This window comes from Paramisgurnus dabryanus, chromosome 13 (assembly GCF_030506205.2).
Source record: "Paramisgurnus dabryanus chromosome 13, PD_genome_1.1, whole genome shotgun sequence".
Taxonomy (NCBI): domain Eukaryota; kingdom Metazoa; phylum Chordata; class Actinopteri; order Cypriniformes; family Cobitidae; genus Paramisgurnus; species Paramisgurnus dabryanus.
Window position 1 is genome coordinate 26,071,618 of NC_133349.1, and position 25,784 is coordinate 26,097,401.

Consider the following 25,784-nt stretch of genomic DNA (forward strand, 5'->3'; position numbering starts at 1 on the left):
ACCGATTATTGCCCCATATGGTGCATCTCTTATAAGTACTATATTTTTTTATAAAATATATAACAAATATTTATATATAAAATAGATTTCTTTATTATCTTAAAAAAAAGTCACATTTAGTGTTTGCATTAAGCTGATTCAGCAATCATAGCAAAACCCCAGCCCCTGCTTTGTGTTTGTAATGTGTTGCATTAAGTATGAAAGTCCACTCATCCGGTGCTGATGGGGACAGGAGGTGTAGAAAGTGTTTTTTGTGTCGAGCTCCGTAGCTGCTCAGATCGCACACCTTTTCCAACAAAGAGGCCTTCAGGCCTGAGCCAAATTCCCTCAGAGAGCAGGAAACTCTCAGCATCTCAGCTGGCAGCTCCAAATACACACCATTCATTCTGACTGGGTTACTAATGCACTGACTTTGTTCTTTATAGAGAGGAGTTAGCTTTCACTACCCAATTGATCAGATTTTAACAATACTATATTATCTCAAGTGTTGTTCAGCTATGTTTGTACAGTGTTAGCATATAACTCTATCAATTCGGCAATCTGTATCATTTGCATATTGTGTGTAGCATGCAAATTTTTCCTATACATGGAATACCAGGATGACCTACTGTACTAGTAGAGGACATTTGCCAAATCTCTGCGCAATATGGTAGCATTTAATTCTTAAAATGACAATCTATAAAGGTCACTGGACCAGAAGTGCAAACATTTTACCAAAGAATCACCAGTAAATAAAAGTGTGCAGAAAATCCTTTGTGAACTTTATAATCACAGATTGAAAAGTTCTGTCTAGTCGATGACAGGTACTGTACACTGAGACAAACAAGTTTTTTATTTTAAGAAACAAATCAATCAGTGGGTTGAAGAACTGTAGCTAAATTGGAAGAGCATTGCATTAGCCATGCAAAGGTCATTGGTTTCGAATCCCAGGGAACACACATACTGATTAAATATATAGTGTGAATGATCCCATTTCTACCCCTTACCCCTACACTTTTCCTACCCCTCTGTTTAGCATGCTAAATGAAAATGTTTAACCGTTCCCCTTTCAAGGGGCATGGGATGAGGGGTATAAAACATAACTGGGATTGGGCCTAAGTCACTTTGGATGAAAGTGTCTGCTAAATGCATAAATGTAAATATTTTCTGCTGATTAGTTAGTAAACTATGAAAGGAGTTGTATTTCACTAACCTGCCTGCTTGAACAAACTGCTGAAGCACTAACCTGATTAACAGATTATGGTAGTTAAAAAGAGCGTCTGCATGACCCAAATCAGTACCTAAACCAACACACCCTTCCTGTCCATCAAGCTTTCTGCTCCAGGTAACAAAACCAGCAAGCAACAACATAATATAACTTATATGTCACTTACTAAAACATATGCATTGTTTTATTGTATTACAGACCAGAAAAAGTCTTTTTATGCTGTCAAAGGAAGTGGTTTGCTAAACAGTTGGCTACTCTGTCAACTCTTGCTTAGAAAGAAGAAAGCCATCTGGGGCGATTTTTGAAACTCTAGACAGTCAAGTGAGCAGCCATCAGATGCAAACAGGAAAACCTCAAAATATTATTTAAAAACCCAGTTAATCTGAGATAATAGCAAAGAGCAGGCAGAAGGGGGCGTCGTATCATGCAGACCACCTACTGGTGAGGGTTTAATGAGATTCAGCACAGAACAACACAGCATTCTTTTAATAGCAGTTGCCAGTTTGTCTCTGCCCCAGTAACAGACAGTCAAAATCCAGGCAGATAAATCAGTTGATAGTTGGTTATTTTAGCCGATAACCACGACCACTTGGGCATATTAACAGAACTAGAAGTGTCAGTTTCAAAATCTAAATATTTCAGTTCCTCAAAAATTGCAGTACCAATATTAGAAAGGCAACTATGCTCTACTGCATTTATGGGTCACCAGGGCTTTTTAAACAATTCTCACCATGCTGATATTTTTCTAAATAAAACCATTTTAACATCTTTTAAAAGAGTGATTTCCCTAATATATATTATTTACAAGTTTTCAGTCAACAGAGAATTAGCGAACATCAGCTGTTTTCATAAAGACGCATCTGTAAAAAATAAAGACCACGGGCAGAGCGCAACTGTATATAAGATGCATGTTCCTATAACACACAAAACACTTAAAAGATTAGTCCTCCACATTTTCTGATAATTTACTCACCCCCATATCACCCAAGATTAGGGATGCTTACCGATATAAACAACCGATCGTTAGCAGAATAAAAGTTTTTGTTTACATCATTTATGTGTGTGAACTGTGTATAATAACTTTGTATAAATAAATGTACACACATGCATGTATATGTTTTAGAAATGTTTACATGTGTATATACATTTGTATATTTATGTATAATTTATATTATATATAAATATAAATACTTAATATATACATTTTTTTTTCTTAAAATTATACATGAATTTATATATATACATATTTATTATACACAGTTTACACACATATGTGATGTAAACAAAAACGTTTATTCTGCTAACGATTAATCGCGATTAATTGTTTAGCATCCCTACCCAAGATGTTAATGTCTTTCTTTATTCAGTTGAAAATACATTTTTTTTAGAGGAAAACATTCCAGAATTGTAGACCCCAACGGTTTGAAGGTCCAAATTGCAGTTTCAAAGGGCTCTAAACGATCCTAACCGAGGCATAAAGGTCTTATGTAGTGAAACAATCATAATTTTTGCCAAAAAAATGACTTTTTAACCTCAACTTCTATTCTTGAAATATCCCTTGGATACGCGTCCGCAACTTTACGGTTTACATAATCACGTCGAAAGGTCACGCATGACGTATGCGAAATGCGCAAGAACAGCCAATTTTAAACAATAAACTGGCACAAAGACATTAATTAGTGTCATTCCACATACAACAACTTCCAAACGGTCCTCTTTCTCCATGGTTTAAAGACTGGAGTGGTAGTTTCGCATATGTCATGTGTGACTTTTCGATGTGATTAAGTAACACGTGAAGTCATGGACGCACATCCCAGAGCTAGTGCAAGATGAGAAGTTAAAAAATACACATATTTTTTATTTTTGGGTGAAAATGATGATCGTTTCACTAGATAAGAACCCTATGCCTATGTTGAGATTGTCTAGAGCCCTTTGAAGGTGCATTGAAACTGTAATTTGGACCTTCAAACCATTGTGATCCATTGAAGTGCATTAAATGGTGAAAAATCCTGGAAAGTCTTTCTCAAAAAAATACATTTATTTTCGTCTGAAGAAAGAATCTTGGATGACATGGGGGTAAATCAATCTTAAAAAAACTACTGTACACTGTGATACACTCAACAACCAAACAAAAACAAAGCTGCCCTTTCATCTGAAAGGACACTTCACAGAGCTCCTCTGAGTGCTACTCCATTATGTTGCCAATGCTGAAGTTTTCTCAAGTTATAATCTTGACGTTTCACACTTCACAAGACAACACGTAAGTTATCGTGCTAATATAAACAACAACAAAGAGGTCTAAGTAAAACATTTTAGCAAATATTTACACAAACAGATAAAAAAAATCAAGGTAAAGTACTATAGCTCACTTTCAGTTGATTCTTGTCTAGTTAATGCTCAAGTGTTAGGCAAATAAAGGGATCTATGAGCACCATGTGTAAGTGGTACATGGGATATGACCTGACCAAATGCTCTAGTGAACTGAACAGTGCAGTAAACAATAGCACCTTTATAAACCCTGCTGTTGTTTGGACTTCTGTTTTAGCCCACGGCAAACTGTGGGATTCACCCTGAACGGTCCAGAGCAAATGTTTGTCTCTCAGAATCTGCCTTTGTGAACGGGGCTCTATGTAAGCTTTTATTTCAGAGATCAATTACTAAACATGTTGACTTTGGAAAGACCAAACAAAACATGCTGACTTTGAAAAGGCATCCAAAAGCTAATCTATTCGTTTTGCTTCAGTGAAGCTTGTTACATAAAGTCTAAAAATCTTGATAAATAAAATGAGCTATTATTAACAGTGTCATAGCGAAATATTGGTTGACAGATCTTTAGATCATATTGTTTCACTGCACACATGAAAAAGGGCATTAAAATCTTCAAGGTCAATGTGATCTACAAAAGCACAATGAATGCCTCAGAGGTTTTTTCAGAGTTAACCCTTACAGCCCATTTTTTCTAATGTTGCCACCTGTGCTCCATTGAGAAAGTGAGCTCGCTCACACTCAGTGGCTCGGCAGGGCGTAACAACAGGCACATGCCTTGTGGGAGTCATGGTGTTCACGTAGCAACCTATTTTTATATCCAAAGGGAGAGAGAATGAGAGAGTGAGCAAGACAGCATGTGTGTGTGTGTATGAGAGAGAGAGAAAGAGAGAGAGAGAGAGAGAGAGAGAGAGAGAGAGAGAGAGAGAGAGAGAGAGAATCTATGCTGAGGTGCAGCAAATTTACGATTTAAGCCTCATGCATGCAAAGAGTGAATGACCAAGACAATTGTCAAATCTGGATGGACCTTCAACTCCTTACCAGCGTTTGTTTGCCGTTGCCATGCATGTAACCTGCTGGCATTGCATCCGCCCTTGATCTCTGGTTACAGGGCCATTTTGCTGCCAGAAAGCCCCACCCTTTTACTGCTGAGGTATAAAGCTTCCCCGTCCTTTGAGGAGCTATAAACAGCTCACAGCAATGCTACTGTACTGACAACTTAATGCAAAAATAAATATAACGATGACAAAATGGCAACGGCAACACATAAATGTCAAAAATCAATGATTTGTCAAAACAAGTTAGACCAGGGCAGATGTCCATCCTTAATAATTTCAAACTTAGTAGTTTTGTCCTGTTTTCTACTTACTGTAAATATGTAAACACGTGTTCTCAATCTTGTTTTGAGTATCAACTTCACTGTTATACACTGTATGTGTTTACATTAGAGCATCTGCATTTAAAAAAAAAAAAAAGGCATTTTAAAAAGAAAACAATCCTCATCTATGTTTCAGAAACGTGACCATTCACAAACACTGGGCATGCACATAAAAGTGTAAAAGAACTTATCATTTTAATAATAGCTTACTTCTTGCAGATGTTTGCAGCCAGGGGTGTGCGATATTGGCAAAAAAAAATCGTATGTGGATAATGATTAAAATAACAGCAATGAAAAAGTTATATATTTTAAAAACACAGTTTTGGCGGTTATAGAGTTCTAATGACGGTGTTTAACTATAACCGCCGGTCTCACGGTTATATAATAACCGTCACACCCTTAGCTATGTGTGGAAAAAAAATATAGATTACCGACATTTACAACAAACAACATTAGACCGCGCTAACAGCATAACGTTTTGATACAGATTATGCATTTACAGATGTTTCCACACACACGCTGCTTAAATGTTGAGCAAACCTGAAGTTAACATCCACATATCTTCACAAAAGTTGTTTAATAGGGGCCGTGGATATGAAGTCATAACCCGCCATTGTTTATAAATACAACCATGAGCTTGCCGGCCGCGCGCCATGGGTAACTTCCACTTTCTCTCTGAGTTTATCAGTATTTTGATACTGATGTGTGAATGATGTCTTACTGGTAAAAAGATGGAATGTCACTGCGTTTGTGAACAAGTTTAATGATAAATTCATTTTGGTAAATTCGTGGTCATTTACCGAAATTACTGTATGAAAGAGGCCATGTTCTCTATTAGGATCCATGTTGAATAACAATCTGATATAGCGTTTATAATAGTTGGTTGCGCTATGTTTACTATTTTGGGCAAAACCTTTGTTGCAAACCTCCATTTAAATTAATAAAATCACTTTCACTTTGAAAATTATGCGCTAGGGGTGGGCGGAATGACCAAATATCTATTCCACGGAATGAGTCATTTTATTTCACGGAACGGAATATTTCACGGTATACATGTTTTTCAGTTTATATTGTTTTTTGATGATTAAAATGTACAGAAATACACCACTCACTATAGCTTTTAGCTAAATGCTCACCACAGTTTTAAAATATGAGCATTGAATCTTGTTTTTAATTGAGTAATTAACTTTATAGACTATTGAAGCTATAGTATGGCTCCATTGTATTTTGTATTTATGCATACATTACATTAAACATATGCAATATGTAAAATGAACAGGTATAAATATATTTAAAAACCTACAGACAGGATAAATACCTGTATATGAGAGAAGAAGCTCTAGATATTATAAATGTGACAGGTGCTATGATGTGATGATCATAAAGTTTGTTTTAAGGTCTTGACGCCCTTTACTTTCTATTAGACCTCAACACCTCAACACAGCATCTCTTTCTCGTCTTTCTGATCAAATATGTTTGTATAAGCAAATGGCGCGTCAAACTACATCGCTCCATATAATATAAATGCGAGTTGTGTCACTAATATAAATGCGAGTTGTGTCTTAGCATGCTTAAAGTTCAGAAAACTTTACAACTATTAGCATTATGTGCGAGAAGAACTCTTTATTTGGCGTCGCAGCTCCTTGCGCTTGCCTAGAGAGACCTCTGCACGCGAGAGACTGGCCGGCTGCTGCATGAGGAGAGAGAGAGTGCGCGCGAGAGAAAGAGAGAGAGAGAGAGAGAGAGAGAGAGAGAGCGCGTGAGAGCGAGCAGGCAAGAGTCTCGCTGCGTGACCCGCGGTGGATTCACTGGCACTTATTATAAAAATTACACAAATAACTTGTTCATTTTTTATAAGTGAACTATTTTACATGTTTCTCCGTCACACTCAGTCTAACATGCTGGAGGGCAGAGTTAGCCACGCCCACTAATTTGCATTCCGCGGAATAGACGGAATAGAAAAATCTGTTACGTCTGACATTTTATTCCGCGGTAACGGAATATACCGTCATACCGCCCAGCCCTATTATGCGCTGTCATGTAAAAAACAGTTACATAGGACTCCATCTACGTTCGCCTACACTGCAGCGCAACCCCAGAGTTCTTAAAATAAAACAGGGTCTGCCACGTTTACGAACGACTCAAAGTGTCAAAAATGCTGGAGTAGTCTGGATGAAAGTCGCAAAAGTAATGCGTTTTAAAACGCATTAATGTAAATGTTGGCTTAGATTTTTCTTCGCAATCTCTATATGACTTTGTATCTAATTTTGCCCTCTTAAACTGGCACCAAAACATCAGTAGTACAGTATCTATTCACCCTGTCCTATCAGTCATTGTCCATAGACAGACCAAATATGCCACACAAACACTAACAACAATACCTCAGCAGATTTCTTTCCAGAATATTCTGTTTGATTTTAAAAAATGTGCTGAGGTAACAACATGTCCCATTACAGGACACTCATCACTCCCTCTGTCTATACCACAATACCATTCTATCTCAACTCTAAACACCCATACATGGAAAGAGAAAGCAGGCGGGCGGTGTTTGAGTGCCATGGATGCTGGAAAAAAACAGTCGGTTCTCCCAGGAGACAGAAAACTCAGTCCCTCTGATACTAACACTCACTGGGATCTTGAGCCCAATTACTCACCCTCTCCAGAGAGGTGACGGAAAAGACAGGGTGAAGGAAAAAGTGTCTGCTGTGGGTTTAAAATAAAGTCAAGTACAACAGGATTTGGATAAGCTAAATTTAATATGTTTATGAAAACATGACTACCACAAGACCACCTTAGCCAGTTAAACACAACCAGAGGTGGAATAACAGTACAATATGGAATCTTGCAGAAATTTTCTGCTCTCAAGTGGTGGGGGCGTGGCCACTGTCGTTGATGAAACCACACCCACTCGCAACAACGAGCCACCTGTTTAGGCCTGCCTAAAAAAAATCCTGAACTCAGAAATGATGAAAAACTGTTTAACAATCTAACTCGGCAATTCAGTACTACATAGTTTACAGTCTTTGTGACATATTTCAATATCAACGCAATCTCAATGCAAATCATTATTTATACTGGCCCGGTCAGTGGTTCAAGTTTTTAAAAAATTTTCACTTGCCCCACCAAAAAAAAGATTTCAGTGCCACATATTTAAAATAATCATTCAAAAGTCAAGTATAATTGTGTATATATAAATTTGATGAATCTTGTTGTAAGGAAGATAACAAACCAATTTTAATAAAACAGTGTTATTAATATGCTGTGTTGATGTCTCTTGATGCACTTAAAATTATATTCATTCAGTCCGGCCATTAAGTTAAGTGGACCAGATCCTTTTAGGGTGTTTTCACACCTACTGTAGTTCGTTTGAGCCCTCCAAACACTCTAAAAAAGATCTAAAACATTTTATAAAATATCCGAAAATGTGTTTGTCTGAAAAACGATGGACATATGCAACTCAGACAGCTTGGGGTGAGTAAATCATGGGTTTAATATCATTTTTGGCCGAACTATCCCTTTAACACGTAACACACACCAGAGTGTCCACAACAACCAATAAGACAGTAGAAATTTGAGGTCGACAGATTGATTTTTGGCATATTTAAAAAAAAATTGACTTTGGCTGCAAATTAGGCGGATTAACAGTAGACCTAGTGATGGGGGGGTTCAGATATTTCTTCTGATTTAGATATTTGAATCGTTCATCAAAATGAACGAATGTTTTTTTGAGTCATTTCATTCTTTTCGTTCATTTGAATAGGATTACGTTTTAGACGAAATGAAAATGCTTATTTCATTAGAAAAGAGGCGATTAGCTTACCTCCTAAGTCAGTCCTCATGTACAAGAATTTGTGCTTCTGTAGCATGACAGCCCCCTACAGGCTGTGTATACCGAATTGATTAGTTCAGTTTTCAGGCTTGAGTCATTCGATCTTTCAAATATAAGGCTATGCAGTCCATAGCGGATACAGATATGTTAAGTTAATCTCTCAAGTCTTTAGGTTCGAGTTATTTGTCACAAAATGTCACTGGTTACAAAAAATAAGTTAATAACTGCTAACCTTATGAACAATCATTACATTATTAATACATATTCAATTTACAACTACCGTATTTAATAATAGGGATGCCTGTGTAACCTACCTTTATAACATAGCAATGATGTACACATAAACACTGTACACATCATTGTTGTTTATTGTTTATACTGTGAATCATGCCAGCAAAAAAATATTTAAAAGAATTAAAACACACACATGTGCACCACAGATCCTGAAGAAACATTTAACAATAATTGAGAGAGACTGACCCAAAGACTAAAGAGATGACCTAATCATTTCTCTTTCCGGTACAGATAGCATAGCATAGCCCATTGCGTTGTCACGTGTGAAAGAAACAAATGACTCGGACCAGAAGTCAATTGTTTTGAAATGGCTCTATAAAAATTCACCATGATTTTACTAAAGTAAAAACAAAAAGACATGGTTACTGTAGTAAAACCATGGTAACCACAAAATAACCATGGTTTTGACTTTGCATTGAGAATTCACTCAAATGTTGTCTGCTGGCTTACCAGCAGTTTGTTTTGTGGCACCTTGTAAAATGTGACAAAAAGCAATGTAGCGTTTTGTCACCACACTGCTACTTGTTGAAAAAAAATAGCTTGTTGTTGGAAAGACCACATTGTTCTAAAAACAAGTTAGTGTCAAACTACTAAGTCATGTACAGCACTGTGCAAAAGTACCATGATGATTCATTCAACCCAATGGACAGCCTATTTACACTGTGTGAAATATTCCCCCTCCCCTATATAGTGCATTATGTTTCATCCACTATATATGTGTTTGTTGGGGTATGACTTTGTACTGAGTATTTGTAGTCCATATTTTTGTTGATTTTTTGTTTTCCTTTTTGTGGCAAACAAACATGGACAATGGGGAGAAAAACACAGACACTAACACTAACTTCCGCTAAAAAACAGTAATATTTACACATATTGCAACACGCAGGTCTGTACTAATGATGTCTGCAATTCCCAAACAAATTTGAAGTAATGTAGACTGAACACTTACGTGTACTTATCTGTGCTATTTTGAGAAACAATGAATATGAACAAAAATGTGCTAAAAATTTATTGACAATTGTTTTTAGTTACCACCTGTAGTAAACTTGAACCCATCTTTCATATAAAGATAAGTTCAAGCTTACTAAAAGTGGTACCTAAAAACATGTTTTTATACATTTTTAGCACATATTAGTTCATATTCATTGTGTCTCAAAATAGCACAGAAAAGTCCACTTACAGGGAAAATCCACTTTTTTTGAAAATATGCAAATTTTCCAGCTCCCCTAGAGTCAAACATTTGATTCTTACCGTTTTGTAATCCATTCAGCTGATCTCCGGGTCTGGCGCTAGCACTTTTAGAATAGCTTAGCATAATCCATTGAATCTGATTAGATCATTAGCATCGCGGTAAAAATAACCAAAGAGTTTGGATATTTTTCCTATTTAAAACTTGACTCTTCTGTAGTTACATCGTGTACTAAGATCGACAGAGAATTAAAAGTTGTGATTTTCTAGGTAGATATGGTTAGGAACTATACTGGCGTAATACTCAGTGACTTTGCTGATGTAACATGGCTGCAGCAGGCTGGTGATATTACGCACTGCCTGAAAATAGTCCCCTTGGTTACTTTCAATAGCAGGGGACTATTTTACGCCTGCTGCAGCCAATGGTAAGAATCAAATGTTTAACTCTAGGGGAGCTGGAAAAGTAGCATATTTTTTTAAAAAGTGGAATGTCCCTTTATGCTGTGTACAGCAAGCACCGTTGTATTTTTGAAACCCGCATACATTGCACACATACACGCACAGGAGAATGTAGCATGTAGCCAAGGAGTTGAGTTGCATTTTAGCAAAATGGACATGCGTCGAATGTTTGCGTACACGTTTAAGTCAAACAAACTATACTTTGGAAACAAACTATACTTTGGAAGGCTGTGCATTCGAACATGCGCGTATGTCCGCATACACGTAAAAAAACAAACTAGACTTCAGATGTTCTTACGAGTATCTTAAGAAGTACTAAAAATTATTTTTACAGTACAAAATAAGTGCACGAAAATAGAGCACTTTAAGTTTGTTTATTTAAAAAAAAGTTTATCTAAGTTCGGGAGGAGCATGGTCATGTGATCCAACCAATCAGTGCAAAAAAAATGCCTATAAATAGCCGTTCCTCACCTCTGTCCCATGACTTTTTTTTGCAGCATCCCTCCTCCACCCCATCACCTCACTTTCAGTTAGTTTCATCTGTCCCAGTTAAAGAGGGGGGAGTACTTTGTTTTCTGGCTAAAATTCCGAGCTCGGAGCCCACAGCATGCCAAAAATGTTTTATCTCATTCCCTATCGATTACATGTTAATGCAAACTTGTGAAGTGCCAATTCAGCATCTATGGCTATATTCATGGAGAGATCAACTAGTTAATCCATACACAAGTTAAATTACAAAAGTTGATCCATACACATGTTGGGGGGCAACCTGCAAGAACCTGCAGAGTACCCGGAGTAAACCCACACTGATACAGGGAGTCAGAACATGCAAACTCCACACAGAAAGGCCGGATCTCAAATTGGATCTCAAATTGGGGATCTTCTTGCTGTGAGGCAACAGTCAAGCCACTGTGCCACCAATGAGCACTTTTAAGTACATTATGGAAGTGTACTTCTTTTGGGGAATGTTACACGAAGAGTTGCCAAACCAGCGGGATAGAGGGACAAAATCCATCACAGACAAAACTAAAGCATCAGTGTGTAAATGTGCGCAACAAATCAAATGTGTCTAAGGCTAAGCATTTGACACTTTCCCATGATGACCTGTTTACACAGTTAAAGATTGGCAGGGCATGCTGAAAGCTTAACGCTTTAAACACTATACATACATCAGGATGTTGTCTAATTGTAATCTGTGAAACCACAGCTCAAATCATTTTCTGTGATTATAATTACATGTTTTTTACTTTAAATCATCAAACATAATGTATGGCATTTTGTGAAAAATATATAATATTTGAATATATTATTGACTAAGCTCACGTCAAAGATTGAAGTTAAAGTAAAAACTAGTGATGCACCGATGTATCGGCCGCCGATATTTATCAGGCGATTTTTGATGAATTTGAAACCATCGGCATATCGGCAATAGCATGAGAAAGGCCGATACCGATTGTTTATTAATTAACTGCATAAAGAAATCATAAAAATTGAGTTAATGTTGTTAATAAAATAAATGCTGAATAGCAAAAAACACCTTTGAAGCTGTCTTTTTATATTTGTTTTAGCTTAATTTGTGCCTCTCTTATTATGTTGGTCAGTTGAATGTTAATTAGATCCAATCCATGTTCAGTAAAAATAATTTGATGCAGAAATAAACTAGCTAATAGACCAACTGTATAGTATTGTATACAAGTGTTTAATATCGGTACCGGCCAGAAGTTGTCTGTTTAAATCGGTATCGGCCCAAAAAAATCCTATCGGTGCATCCCTAAAAACAAATGATTAAAATCAAACTTAAAAGCTCCTAATCTCATAACTAGACTATGAGACTTTAGCCTGGATTTCACAAACAGGGTCACAACGTTTCACTGCCAATGGGTCAATATAGTTGACTTTGCTTGCCTTTAAAGCTGCTATCTTCACGAAGCATTTAGAAGTAATGACTGTGGACCTAAGTGGTTCTGAAATAGGCTGCCTGGCATCAAGTTCACAGCGTGTCTATCATGATCATTTAGCAGCAGTGTTTATTTGCACAGTAAGACTAGACCTGCTCGGCTGTTGTCTATTTGATAGGTCTTTAAGTTAAGCAACTTGTAAACAAATGGTGATCAACTGACAAGGCTCAGACGAAATCCTGGTCTATGATTGCTGGGCATGTTTTGGTGCGAAACTTATGGAAAGGTCAAATTAGTGCTGCACAATTAATCGCATCGCAATCGCGATGTCAGCCTGTGCAATTATATGACAGCAAAATGTTGCAATTATATTAAATAAATAAATGTGTGGACTTGTTAACACAAACTTTCTGATAACAGTTTGATGATTTTCCTTGCTGTTTAAAAAAAAGAAAGAAAAATGAACAAAAAAGCCAGTGCACGTGTGGCATGCACGTGTGTGGTGTGCGTCGTCACTTATACCAGAGCGAAGATGGATGCAGAGGAGGTTGACAGTGATCTGGTAGCTAAAAAAAAACTCTATGTCTGTTGTATGGCGGAATTTTGGATTTAGGATTACTGACACTGAGCAGTTGCTACATCACGTGGCAATACGAAAACATTTCTAGTTTTACAAATACAAATTTTAGCTAAACTGTGTGTGGATTTTCTTTAAAACCCATCAAATTGACTCATGATGCCATTTAGTATAATCGCAATCGCACATCGCAATTTTAGCATCAATAACCGCAATGGGAAAAATTACCCAAATCGTGCAGCCCTAGGTCAAATACAATAGTAATTATCAAAGCATTATCATTTATCAAAGTATCAAGGCAATATCAAATGCTGTAACTGAAGCTGAGAAAAGTACAACAAGTGTCTGGGGAAACTGCAAGAACAAACCGTTTGCTCAGGCCTAGTGTGCGACGAAATCCCTATAGGATCAGTGGGTGGGTGAAGATAAGAAAATAATAATTAGTCTGTTCCAAACACCCAGAGCCACTAAGTGAATTAGGAATACGCCTCAGATCTCTAGCAGATATTTAATTACTGCTCCCTAACCTGGCCTCACAGGACCAACACACAGGCGTTAAAACTGCACTTCCTACCATACAGCACTATTAAAACCTTCTGCACCAATAAAAATACTCCTTTTATAATGTGTAATACCTAGCACTAGACCATGTTTAATTACAATGAACATGAATGAGATTTATTACCTGCTAAAATGATTTCGAGTGAGACAACTTAGATTTCAGTATGGTCATTTTTGCCTTGCTTGATAAATTGATATTTTTTTCGGAAATAGTTCCATACACAGGAAGAGCACAGTAAACACTCTGCAAAATGCCTTGTTTTGTGTACAGTAATGACAGAGTTTACTATTAAGTTTATATATTATTTGTATTTATAATGATAAGCAGTAGAGGACTGTTTTAAAAAATATAGAAAGAGGCATAATGTCACTGATTGCAGCTAACATCAAACTACTGTTACAAAGAATAAATATTGTTTAATAATGTTTAGAAACAATGAGGCATGTCAATTTATGCAATTCCCTATATTCGTTGATCGTTTAAATTAACAATCGATCAATTGAATAATTGTTAACTGTAATAGTGCAATAAGCCTTAACTGCCGTGTCATATAGCCAATGGCATGAAAGTTTGCTTAAATTGCAATCAAAACGCCTCAAGTGAATAAAAATATTTTTGTCTAAATAACATGGTAGTGGGATTATAAAATGAGTCAAAGTGTTTGGATAAAATCATCAATTTAAATGTATCTCGTAATGAAATATAATTATTAATAGACAGAATGTATAAAGTCCGCCCCACATGCGCACTCTGGCAACAGTAAATCCGTGCGTCCATGTCAGAATAAAGGTCTATTTATTTATAAAGGTCTATTTGTTTATTACCATCAAGCATTATTTTTCAAAATGTTTACCTCACTTTCCATGTCTTTGAGAGGCTGTTTACACTTGGCATTAAGATGCGTTTTCGTCGATTGGATCACAAGTGGACGACGTTAATGCCAGGTGTAAACGGTTTTCAAAGCGTTTTGAGCTCGTCCACTTTCGACCACTTTCAACCACAACCAGAGGTAGTCGAAACCACTTTCGATCGGATCGCTTTGGGGTTGCGGAACGCATATGTGGTTGAATGTGTTCGAACAGCCACACGCGACCGCCTTCTCTCCGCCCATTTTTCTAATCTAAGGTATTAAACACAAGTTTTACATCTTTTTTTTACTTCTGGCTTGAACATACGGTGAACAGCGCTATTTTTAGCCTTTCATTGATAAACCTAAAGAGGCTGATCTCTGTAGTTTCGTTTTGAAAGCGTGTGAAAGTTGCGCAATCCTATTTTATCAATTGCACTGAAAATTCAGAGAAATCTCTAACATATACACGTAAAAAACTCTGTGCAGCATGATTACTTGCTAAACAAGCAGTGGACTCCGACTTAATATTAGTTTGCGTCCATATAAACTCATAATTACTCCCGCTCGCGTTTGAATGACAGCAGAGAGACTCGCCCATCGTGTCACAGACCACCCCTCACAGTATTCAGGACAGAAGGGGTCGAAAGTGGACAAAAGAGACGGATTTAAATACCAGGTGTAAATGTAATGTGTCTCTCGACCACTTGTGATCCGATCGATGAAAACACATCTTAATACCAAGTGTAAACAGCCCCTGATACACTGTTTGTTGTAACTATATCCAAAAAGCATACGAAGGGCACTTTTCCCGTCGTCACCTGAGGTGCACTTTCAGCAGAGATACTAGTTATGGAGATAGCAACCTTCCATATTTTACCATTAGAAAAGCCTCCGCCAGTCAATAATGATCAGTGACATAAGTTGCGGGCATTCAGAGTGTTATGAACTTAAGATTACATTTTAATCTGTTCTTTAAAAAAAGCCTCTGGTCTCCTTCCCTGTGTACGCTCATGTACGCACACTTGCAGGTGATCTGCGATTATAAAGGGAACATTGCTTTATTTTATAAGTCTTAATATTTTTTAGTCTATGCAATTTTTGGCCTTTGTGCGTACGTAAACTTTTAGTAAGGAACCTACAGTACGCACAGTTGTATAAATGAGACCCCAGGTGTGTGCTAAGCATCGTTATGATCATGGCTAGTTTAACTCCTGCACGCTTGCTTAATTTTTTTCCCCTGCTATATATGTTTTGCTTGTGCATGAGCTTGCTTTTTCGACCATCGTCAAGTTTTATCAATTTAATTAATATCGGCAATCAATCGACAATCAAATTGTTAACATCTCTAGAAACAATATTGACAGAATTGTCTTACAATATTTTTTAAAGGTCTTTCAATGTTGCTTTAATGTGTCCAATGGCGCAAAATGGCTGCCGTCGCATCATCCAGGTGGATGCTGCACATTGGTGGTGGTTGAGGAGATTCCCCCATTCATATGTAAAGCGCTTTGAGTGCTGCAGAAAAGCGCTACATAAATGTAATGAATTATTATTATTAACAAGCTAATATTAATGTATTATAGGGTTGTGCCAATAGACGAGATACTATTTTATCAACGATAGTCAGATGTATGGCCTTTATGATGATACTTGGCACCTTTGCTCATTATAGTTTTAAATAATTAAGCTATTATTAACGTCTGCATAACCCGCACCAATGCACATTGCGTCCTTTTTCATGAAAAAGCTTGTGAGCTTCTTTATGCACTATAATTTGAAATGTGCGTGTTTTGCTCGGACCTGAGGCTATGACATTTCCTCATACTAGAGAGGCTGTTAGGGGCTTTAAAGCCAGTTAGTGTGTTGTTCCCACTCCATGGCACGCAGGAAATTTCAGAGCGCTGGGCATCAATGACACGCTCAGATTAATGGCATCATGTTTAAGAAGGCTGCAGTTGTGACAGTGTTGCCAGCTATCCTCGGAGTAAATCAGCTTCTGTTTTTGTCCACCAATCCAGTGGCTTGTCATAAGTAAGAAATTAACAAATAAATAAGTAAACTTTCGCCGCGGCCCCCAATACTATTGTGTTTCTGGGATCTCACAGGCTGACTATAAGATGATCTCACCATGGGGTATTTCGGGTAAGGTAAAGGGTGTTTACCCATCTTGAGTCACTGAGGACAACTTGGAAAATATGTATCCCTCCAATAAAACCTGGAAGACCTCAGATCTACTGCAAAGATTTAACATGCAATTCATTTGCAATTCAGACCAAACAGGCATGCTGTGCTATATTTGTTGAGCCAATATTGAAGGAGAGACCAATGTGCTGCTGCCAGAATATGCAAAGCGTGTCTCTCATCTTTCAGCCTATGATACTTCTTTCATTTATGAATTACGTGAAACACCTTTAGCTGTGTGAAATAAATGTGTTAAAAAAAGAGTGTGAATAATGTTTCATTCCCAGCTGAAGAGAGTCATTCCTTTACAGAACATCTGAGATCTCCAAGTCATGTTTGATATGCAGGGTGTGTCTCAAAGCTCCAATGTGGGTTGTGGTGGGTGTGGGCTGGAAGGTTGTAGTGATCCACTGGTTAGTTATATATGGTTATCTGCCTTCTATTTTAAGCACTGGTGACAGGGAGGCCAACCGAGAAGCAGAAATATGAGCTACAGTGCACTAAAGTGCACACAGATAGCATCAATGGAAGAAACTATGGAATCTTTTTTGTGAAGTCAAACTTTATACAATTGCCAAAAAGTCTGGTGCATCTTCTGGCCAAGAAATCCTTATTTAGACAGGAAGAGACTGCCTGACCGAAATGCAAACAGACCAACCACAGTTTGCTCCATTTTTACATGCAATTTAAAGGTGGGTCTATCTGACATAAGTTAAACCGAAGGCTAGTCTGGATAAAAACAAAAATAAACAATACAAAAATTATTAAATCCAGATTTGTAAAACAACACAATCCATTGAAAAATACATTTATATATATAACATTACCAACCACAGTACTTTGTAAATCTTGATAACAATCCTGTAGCACTGACAGTTTCAGCAATAATTGTCTAAAACCTTGTAATTACGTAGATAATTATAATTAAGATTTAAGTATTACTAACACCGGCTTTATAGATAAAGGCCAATTACCAGTTATAAAAAGTGGCTTCCACACCTAAATAACAAAGCAGAGTTGCATAAGAGTCATGATCAACATAACACCCTACTAATAAAAACGGTACTTTTCTCAGGGTTTTGTATTAGTTTGTTGTATAAACTGCATGTCATTAGAGAAATATGAAAGTTAAACCCAACCATCGACTGAACTTCTCTTGAAAAACATCATTATCTTTTTACTCACTGTCTTTTACCACTTAAGATGGGTTGAATCATGCAAACTTAATACATCAAAGTCCAGACAGTCATTAAGTCCACAAAACCATAATAAGCTATTCCAGTACTTCAATTGATGACTCCAGTCACCCATATCCTCATTTTGTGGTCTGACCAAAGGATCAATATCATTACAAATCAGGATACCCAACAAGACACTGATTGATCAAACATTTAAACATTTACTACAGTACCAATATTTACTATAAATCGGCTCATCTCTACTCTAGTCTTCTTTACAGAAAATATTTAAGTATTATTTATTGCAACAAGACTATTTGTTATTAGATTTTTTCCACCCCCTTTTTGCTGATCTGAAAAATAATCCAATTTGTGCCTCAAAAACCACAATGTGATCCGAACCGTGAATTTTGTGATCTGTCACACCCCTAGTTGCCCCTTAAGTCAAAACCAACATGAAATGAAATGTAATGTGCTTAAATATCACACAACGTGTTAAATAAGACAACAGAAAACAATGTGTTAAAAATTAACACATCCTTTCTTAGAGTGTACTTTTTTTACAGTGTATTCAATATTATTTTACATATACATTAATTAATTCCATTTCTGTACTTTAAAACACAGACCAAACTGAAAAAAACACGAAAAGCACTTTTATAACACTGTGTAGGGCACTATGATTTCCGCAATGTGGAAAATGTTTACGGAATCATGGAATCCAAGCATAAAAATGGAATTTACTGTACAACACGGAATGTCCCGAGAGTCATAGTTGCCATATAATTAGGTTCTGACTAAAGTCAAAATTATACCTAAGAGGTCGTTTACACGTTTTTACTAGGTTCAAAGTGGATGTTTCTGAAAACGCTGGCATTATCATTACCATGTAAACTACATAAAAACAAATCTGTGAAAATGGTGACATCATGTGCATCAACCTACCTCATTCGCAATCTAAACTAAATTGCATGATGCTTTTGCTGTCTTGCTTGTATGTACAGTACTGTACGTGCGAAGCCGAGTAATGTAACTTCATTAACTATTGGGCAGGCATGCAATACAGCTTTTTTAGTTGTTTTTCACGATTCGTGTAAACTTAGAGCCTTTTAAAAACACTGTCAGGTGTTGGTGAAATCTGTCAAAAATGCAAAGGACAAATGAAGAGTTTCGTTGCAAAACGAGATAACTCTGTTTTTAACATTTTTGTCAAAACATGTTTATTATTATGTTATCATGTTATTATTTTGGTTTATGGCGCTACTTAGCTGTATTTTTTAAGTTATGAAGGTTTAAATAGAAACAAACCAACTGCAGTTGAATTGATATTAATTGGAATGCACAACCAAAAAACGAGATTTCTGAAAAATTAAGAAAACGGAGTTATCTCGTTTTGCAACGAAACTCTTCAAATATTTTTTACTTCAAAAAGTGAGCTTCACAGGACACAGATTAAGCTTTTGCTGTCTAAACTACGAAGTAGTCCTCATATTGCTTACCATCATAAAACTTTAAAAGTTATCTCATTGCTGAATCTTTCCTTAACATAAACAACACTGCTACAGCAATGAAATGATAGCGGTGGGAATGCTCAACAACTGGTCAGCCTTTAAATAACCACAATCATCCACTGCTTTTGCTATGTAATGGGGTCTGATTACATAAAGAACAGGGGGGCTTGTGGGTAAGATACACAAAGCAGACTGTTGTGTTCCTGTCAGAGAGAAGCTGCCGACTAACATTTAAGTTTACCAAAAGATGTTTCTGTTTAAAAAAGCAGATAAGAGGTCATCACACCTGTGTTATTAGTGGAACCCATGGAGCTAAACTACAATGACACCCAGTGTCAAATCATATTGTTTGATGTAGAAAAACTAAGCAAACATGTAGCTCAATAAAATGGAATAATGAGCAATTGAGTCAAAAGCACAGAGGACAAAAGGTGTCAGAGGTAGCCTACAAAACAAAAGCATCACCAGCAATTGTTTGTTTATTTTTCATTTCCTGGTTACTCTCACAGAGCTACTAGAATAAAGCTTTATCCCAACAGGACACATGCAAGGCCAGTCTTTTGTTTAGGTGCATTATTGACATGAAATGATGTTTGTTTAATTAGTAGTAAGAGCAGTAATGAACGTAAAGCTAGACCTGAATACAGGATGCAAATATATGCTCAATATGTACAAAAACTCTACCTGTGACAGGGGTCAATGATCTCATTCTAATAAGGGACGTCCTGCCTCAGATTTACACACAATTTCATTTATTTCCATGCACTTAAACAGTGTATGGCTTTAAAATATGCAAACAAGATGAACAGTTGAGACATTAGTTACAGCAGATTTAAACCAAACACACTAGAATGCATTATAAACTACCTATCAATCCATATATATCCATTTATCTATCTAGTCCTTCAATCTATCTATCTATCTATCTATCTATCTATCTATCTATCTATCTATCTATCTATCTATCTATCTATCTATCTATCTATCTATCTATCACTGAGGGGTGTACACTCACCCTGCAGGAGTTCTGACCGCAGCGTCTCCCAAACTCATGTCAACTAATAAATCCGCTTTACTTCAATGCTTCACTCGTCCATCCAGGCTGGGACATTGGGATACATTCAAAGACCATTCATCTATATATTTGTAACCTTTAAAATAAAACACAAAAAATATTTTTTCTCACTTTTTTCAAAAACAAAGTCAAGGTGCAACGGTCATATTTCAGTCTAGTGTATGCTTAATGTAAGTTACATCATCACGACAGAGAAATGTAAATACAATGAAACACTTGTCTACCCAGGGGCCACTAACAGGTACACAGTTACCCAATTGTTGGCTAATAAAAAGTTGCGACGTCCAAGTAAAATTAATATATGAACACCGTCATATCGCCATAATATGAAACAATGAAACACTTGCCGGTTCCGTTGCTCGTCCTCGTCAGTTTAACCCCCGTAAAGATGTTTTGCCTGTGATTTCTGTGCTAATCCGTCGAGCGCCGTTCCCGTGTCTGCTCGAGCGCGCGCTGAAATGAGCCGGGAATTCTGTGCGCGAGAACGCGCCTGTCCTGAGAGGACCAGCGCGGGAAGCACGTGCGCGCAGTACTGTATGCTGTCAACCAATGTATGACATCATGACAATTTTCTGTAAATGAATGTAATTATATTTACCGTACAACTGTTTAATAGCAGGAATCGTAGTTTGTTATTGCTAATGATAAGGTAATATTTTCCCATGGTAATGGTGAAACTGCAAATACAACGCATTTCCTTAATATTCAGAGTGTTTATAATAGCGTTTATTTATATTTGTGTATGTGAGACTGTGATCAAAAAGCGTCTGTTAAAAAACACTTTTCAGGACTACATTATAGTGGTAAATTTTTATGTTATATACGTTTAAAGTAAAAATGGGAACTCTTTTATTCTTCTAATTACTTTTAAACAAATTAAAGTAACATCTGAGCAACAAGCTGCAACAGTTTTTCTCTGATACTTGTATACTTCTGCGGCTGCGCGCACGCCTCCATAAATGGACAAAGCGTTTACTGTACGACAGAGGGCGACAATGAGTAATCGAGACTGAAACCAACACCGAGCACTGAGAGGTACTACACTTTTACTACAGTATTACTATAGTTATTATATATAACATTAGAACAACATTTATAAATATATGGACGAAGGTCCAACACTGAATTGGACAACAGTAAAATCCTTGCTTTTTCTTTATTAAACATTTTAATTTAATTCATACTTTTCTGAAACAAAAACAGAGAAGTCAGAGAGAGGAGTTTATTTATAGAATTATATAGTTTCATTTCTTTATTAGATTTTGTAATACACTTTTCCGTTTTTTTCTGATATAGATTTCTAATCTATTTTATTTATTTAACTGTTAGATTTTTTTAGTTTTTGAATATTATACTTATTGTTTTATTTCATATTAAATTATTATTTCACAATTGTCAGAGAACTTGACTTGTAGAATGGAAGGTAAGTAAATATGATCTTGCCTATTTAGTCAATGCAACAAAAAACAGTTTATTACATGTGTATGTACATTTATGAAATATTAATAGCAGTTCATTATGTTTTTAAGTACGATGCGTACTTATGTGTACTTCCCGCCTTTCAGGAAATAACACTTTCTGTCTTCTGCATAGCCTTTGACAGTGAGAATCTCTCGAACAGATTCAACTCTCATAACCAAGAGACATGACAGAGGAGTCACTGCAAACCGGTAAGTGACAAATGCATCCTGTATAGTTTACTGTAGTTGTCAAGTCTTTCTTGTTTATTCCATAATATTAATATTTTAAAATGAGCACAGCAGATATATTTTGTCACAGCATTTATAATGTTTCAAATCATTAATTGTTTAAAGGTAAACAATAAAAAACAAGATGTAAAAATTGTAATGTAAAAAATTTTATATGCATCGGTCACTAGTTCACCTGTGCATTTAAGTCTTAATAAAAATTTGTTAACGGACTTGGCTGTTCTCAAAGGGAGCTCAAACCTGAGCCCCAAGTTCAATCCGTAGTACACCTGTTAGAGAGGAAAAGAGCAAAGGAGAAGTGATGCCTGAAGAATTGTCCCTGGAAGGCATAGGCTCATCCCGAACCCAACTTCATTTAAATTAACCTACAAAATGTCCATATGTGTGACTGTAAAAACTAACCTAAAGTCATTTTGTTTTTTTACTGTTTAACTACATAATGTAAAGAACATTCTGTAAAAGTATAAGCTTGATATCTTTAATATTGACAGACTCGCAGTGTTTCCCATACATTTATTTAGGCCTACTTGTGGCGCACCGCCATAGAATCAACACTTGCCGCCACGAATAGATTTTTCATGATTGATTCCTATTTACATTTATATTTTACTGTTTAAAAAACGGCTTAATTCATTGTTGCAAGTTCTCAGCGCGCCTCCCCCTCCCTTTCTCTCTCATGTTGCGTGCAGCGCGCGCCTCTCTCTCACATAACAGTGAAAAGGTGGCAGTGTTTTTAATGTCCGTTCCTCCGTACACTTTCTTTTTCGTGTAAACGTCAACAGTCACAGATTTTACTAACAGAGAAGAAGGCTGATCATGACTATCATTATCATGACTTGACGAAAGGTTAGCATTAATGTTTCCCACACACACAGACGTTCTCACACTATGATGCTGTATGCCCACGCACGTGTTTTATAGTAACTCTGTATAACAGTTACAGTGTATTCTCTTATATTTCTGAATTTGCACCGAATTGTCTGCGCTACTCGCGATATACAATAATACACACATTTAAAATAATAAAGGCCTCACAACACAACAAGACATTGATGAGAAGAGCAACAGCAGTAAGGCTTCAATGTAAATTTATGGTGTTTTTTCAGTTGACGTTTAGCATTTTAGCAGCAGTTGGATTAAACACGAGGTGTTACTGGGTCATGATTAATCACTATTTTATAGTCTACTTGTTTTATGTCTGACAACAGAACAGATCATATGTTAAAAGGCATTCAGTTGTCTTAAAATGCAATATAATGTGACAGATCAAAACATATTTCAGGTGCCAACACTCGATCAAACGCAAACACATGATGATGTCACATATATGCTAATTAGAATGGGACATCATCATCGCCCCAGCCTTTCAAAATCCTGTGGGAAACACTGCAGAGTAAGGGCATGTCAGATTGAAATCAATAATAATTGGTTATTTTAACCAATTTTTTGCGTCAAATAAGAACATTTTCTTGGTTAATTTAGGTTGGGTTCTTCCCTTTTTGACCCAATGTTGGGTAGAAAACAACCCAAGATTTTTTGAGTGCATATTTGACCTAACCATAGATAGATGCAAGCCACCATTTTAAAGTGTAGCTTTAAATAACCACCAATTTAACCAATTGACACACACATTTAAACTATAAATATACTGAAGAGCGTTTGTGTGAACTGTGAGGACTAGATGTCATTAAAACATTTTGAGTCAGCACCATTTTCCTATTTATGTTTGCTAGTTTTTAAATGGAAGAGCAATTAGATTGAGATTGAATGCATGACAAACAGCTGTTCAATGATCTAACATTGTGATTTTTATGTTTTTTTCAAAACTTCCCCTTTATTCAGACTATGGTGAATACTATGAAAATGACAATTATAATAATGTTGCACAGCCATGCAACAACCGCAACACGAAAGCCTTCAGTGAAGTTTTTCTTCCGACTTTCTACAGCATAGTCTTCATCATTGGCTTCATCGGAAACGGCCTGGTAGTGTGGGTCCTCATCAGATACCGTCGCAAATCCAATATGACAGACGTGTGCCTCTTAAACCTCGCCATCGCTGATCTGCTCTTTCTAGCGTCACTTCCCTTCTGGGCTCATTCGGCCATGGCTGACTGGATCTTTGGTAAATTCATGTGTCATACTGTAACAGCCTTTTATACACTGGGTCTCCACGGCAGTATCTTCTTCATGGTGCTTATGACAGTGGATCGCTACGTCATCATCGTCCATCCCCACAGTATCTTTTCCAGGAACCGCTCTGCTCAAATGGGTTTGGTTCTGGCTTCGTTCGTGTGGATCCTCAGCCTGTTTGCATCTCTCCCAAATATTAAAATTGCCCATGAGTCCAAAGAGATGAATAATTCAACATTTTGCAGATCACACTATTCAAGTGATGCCATGAAGACTTTTATTTACTTTAAGATAAACGTCTTGAGTCTGTTTCTCCCTCTGATTATAATGGGGTATTGTTACGCACGGATCATCCCAACTCTGATAAGCATCAAATCCCAAAAACGACACAAAATCATCAGACTCATTCTGACTGTGGTGGCTGTTTATTTCCTCTTTTGGACACCATACAACATTACCATATTCCTTCTCTTCATGCAGACACAAGGCTACATGCAGTCTTGTGAGTGGGATAACAGTTTGAGTCTGACTATGCAATGGGTGGAGACTATCGCCTTCAGTCACTGTTGCCTTAATCCCATCATCTACGGCTTTGTTGGAGAAAAGTTCAGGAGAGAAGTCCTAAAGGTGGTAAAGGAGCAGTTTCCCATGTGCTTCAGACAATGCTCATCTTTCTCACAACAGCTATCTGAACGCAGAGCCTCGACCTTCTCAAGATCAACTGAAAATTCAAGTACACACATGTAGTGCACTGCTAATTCAGTATGAAATGATAGTGTTTATTCTTCCTGTGTAAATACAAAGAGTATTTTCATTTTGAGCAACTCTTGTTCCTCTCTTTAACTAAAAGTATTAAACAGTTAAGTTCATCAACAAAATCTATATCTAAAATTATTTGATATGTTTCCGTTTTGTTTTTGAGTGTTTTGTCAGCATCATGAATGTAAAGTCTACAGGAGGCTATGTTTGGCTGTCAGAATTTGATCTACGTTGTGCTCTAAAAACTGTAATGCTCTTTTTCTGAGTAGTTTTTATATTTCCAAAATCATTTAAAAGTTTTTGAAAATATATATATATACACACATGTTTTTAAAATATATTTTTATACAATTGTTTTCTATTTTTGCTTGTAGCAGTTTAGCTTTAGCTTTTTTAAGGTTGGAATATGTGTTAGTATTCCTGGAAGTATTCAAGTAAATAAAATGTTGCACACTGTGTCTATATGGCCTCATCATGTGGTTGGTGTGTTTGTGTGTGCGTGCGTGTGGGTTGGTACAGTATAAGTGTGGTTAAAGGGGACATGAATAAACATGGTTAATGGAAACTGAACGGCTTAAGTGAGATACACAACAGTATGAAGTCTGACTGATACAACCGTGGTGTGCATTATTTTCAAATAATTTAAAAATAATGAAGGACAGGAGTCAATTCCGCTTATACCACGACATGTCATCAGTTATTTTTCATGTATCAGTCAAACTTCATACCATT

General features: G+C 36.7%; 2 protein-coding genes across 10 annotated transcripts in view; one reads left to right on the forward strand and one right to left on the reverse strand.

The window, feature by feature from the left end:
- The window catches only part of cobl (cordon-bleu WH2 repeat protein), a 76,911-nt gene extending 55,957 nt beyond the window's left edge, over positions 1–20,954 (reverse strand). For 8 of the 9 annotated variants that reach the window (XM_065246228.2, XM_065246227.2, XM_073811670.1 and 5 more), the window contains exons 1-2: positions 20,800–20,954; positions 20,393–20,528 (exon numbers count right to left, since the gene is read on the reverse strand). In XM_065246228.2, coding sequence (XP_065102300.2) covers positions 20,393–20,430 — 38 coding nt within the window. In that variant the 5' untranslated portion in view covers positions 20,431–20,528; positions 20,800–20,954. The remainder of the gene's footprint in view (positions 1–20,392; positions 20,529–20,799) is intronic. The other variant, XM_065246226.2, reaches the window with a different exon arrangement.
- A 465-nt stretch (positions 20,955–21,419) lies between these two features.
- On the forward strand, positions 21,420–25,514 carry LOC135728308 (C-C chemokine receptor type 5-like). Its single transcript, XM_065246488.2, has 3 exons — positions 21,420–21,487; positions 22,046–22,122; positions 24,004–25,514. Exons 2-3 carry the CDS (start codon positions 22,098–22,100, stop codon positions 25,038–25,040), a joined length of 1,062 nt encoding a protein of 353 aa, XP_065102560.2. The 5' UTR covers positions 21,420–21,487; positions 22,046–22,097; the 3' UTR covers positions 25,041–25,514.
- The last annotated feature ends 270 nt before the right edge of the window (positions 25,515–25,784 follow it).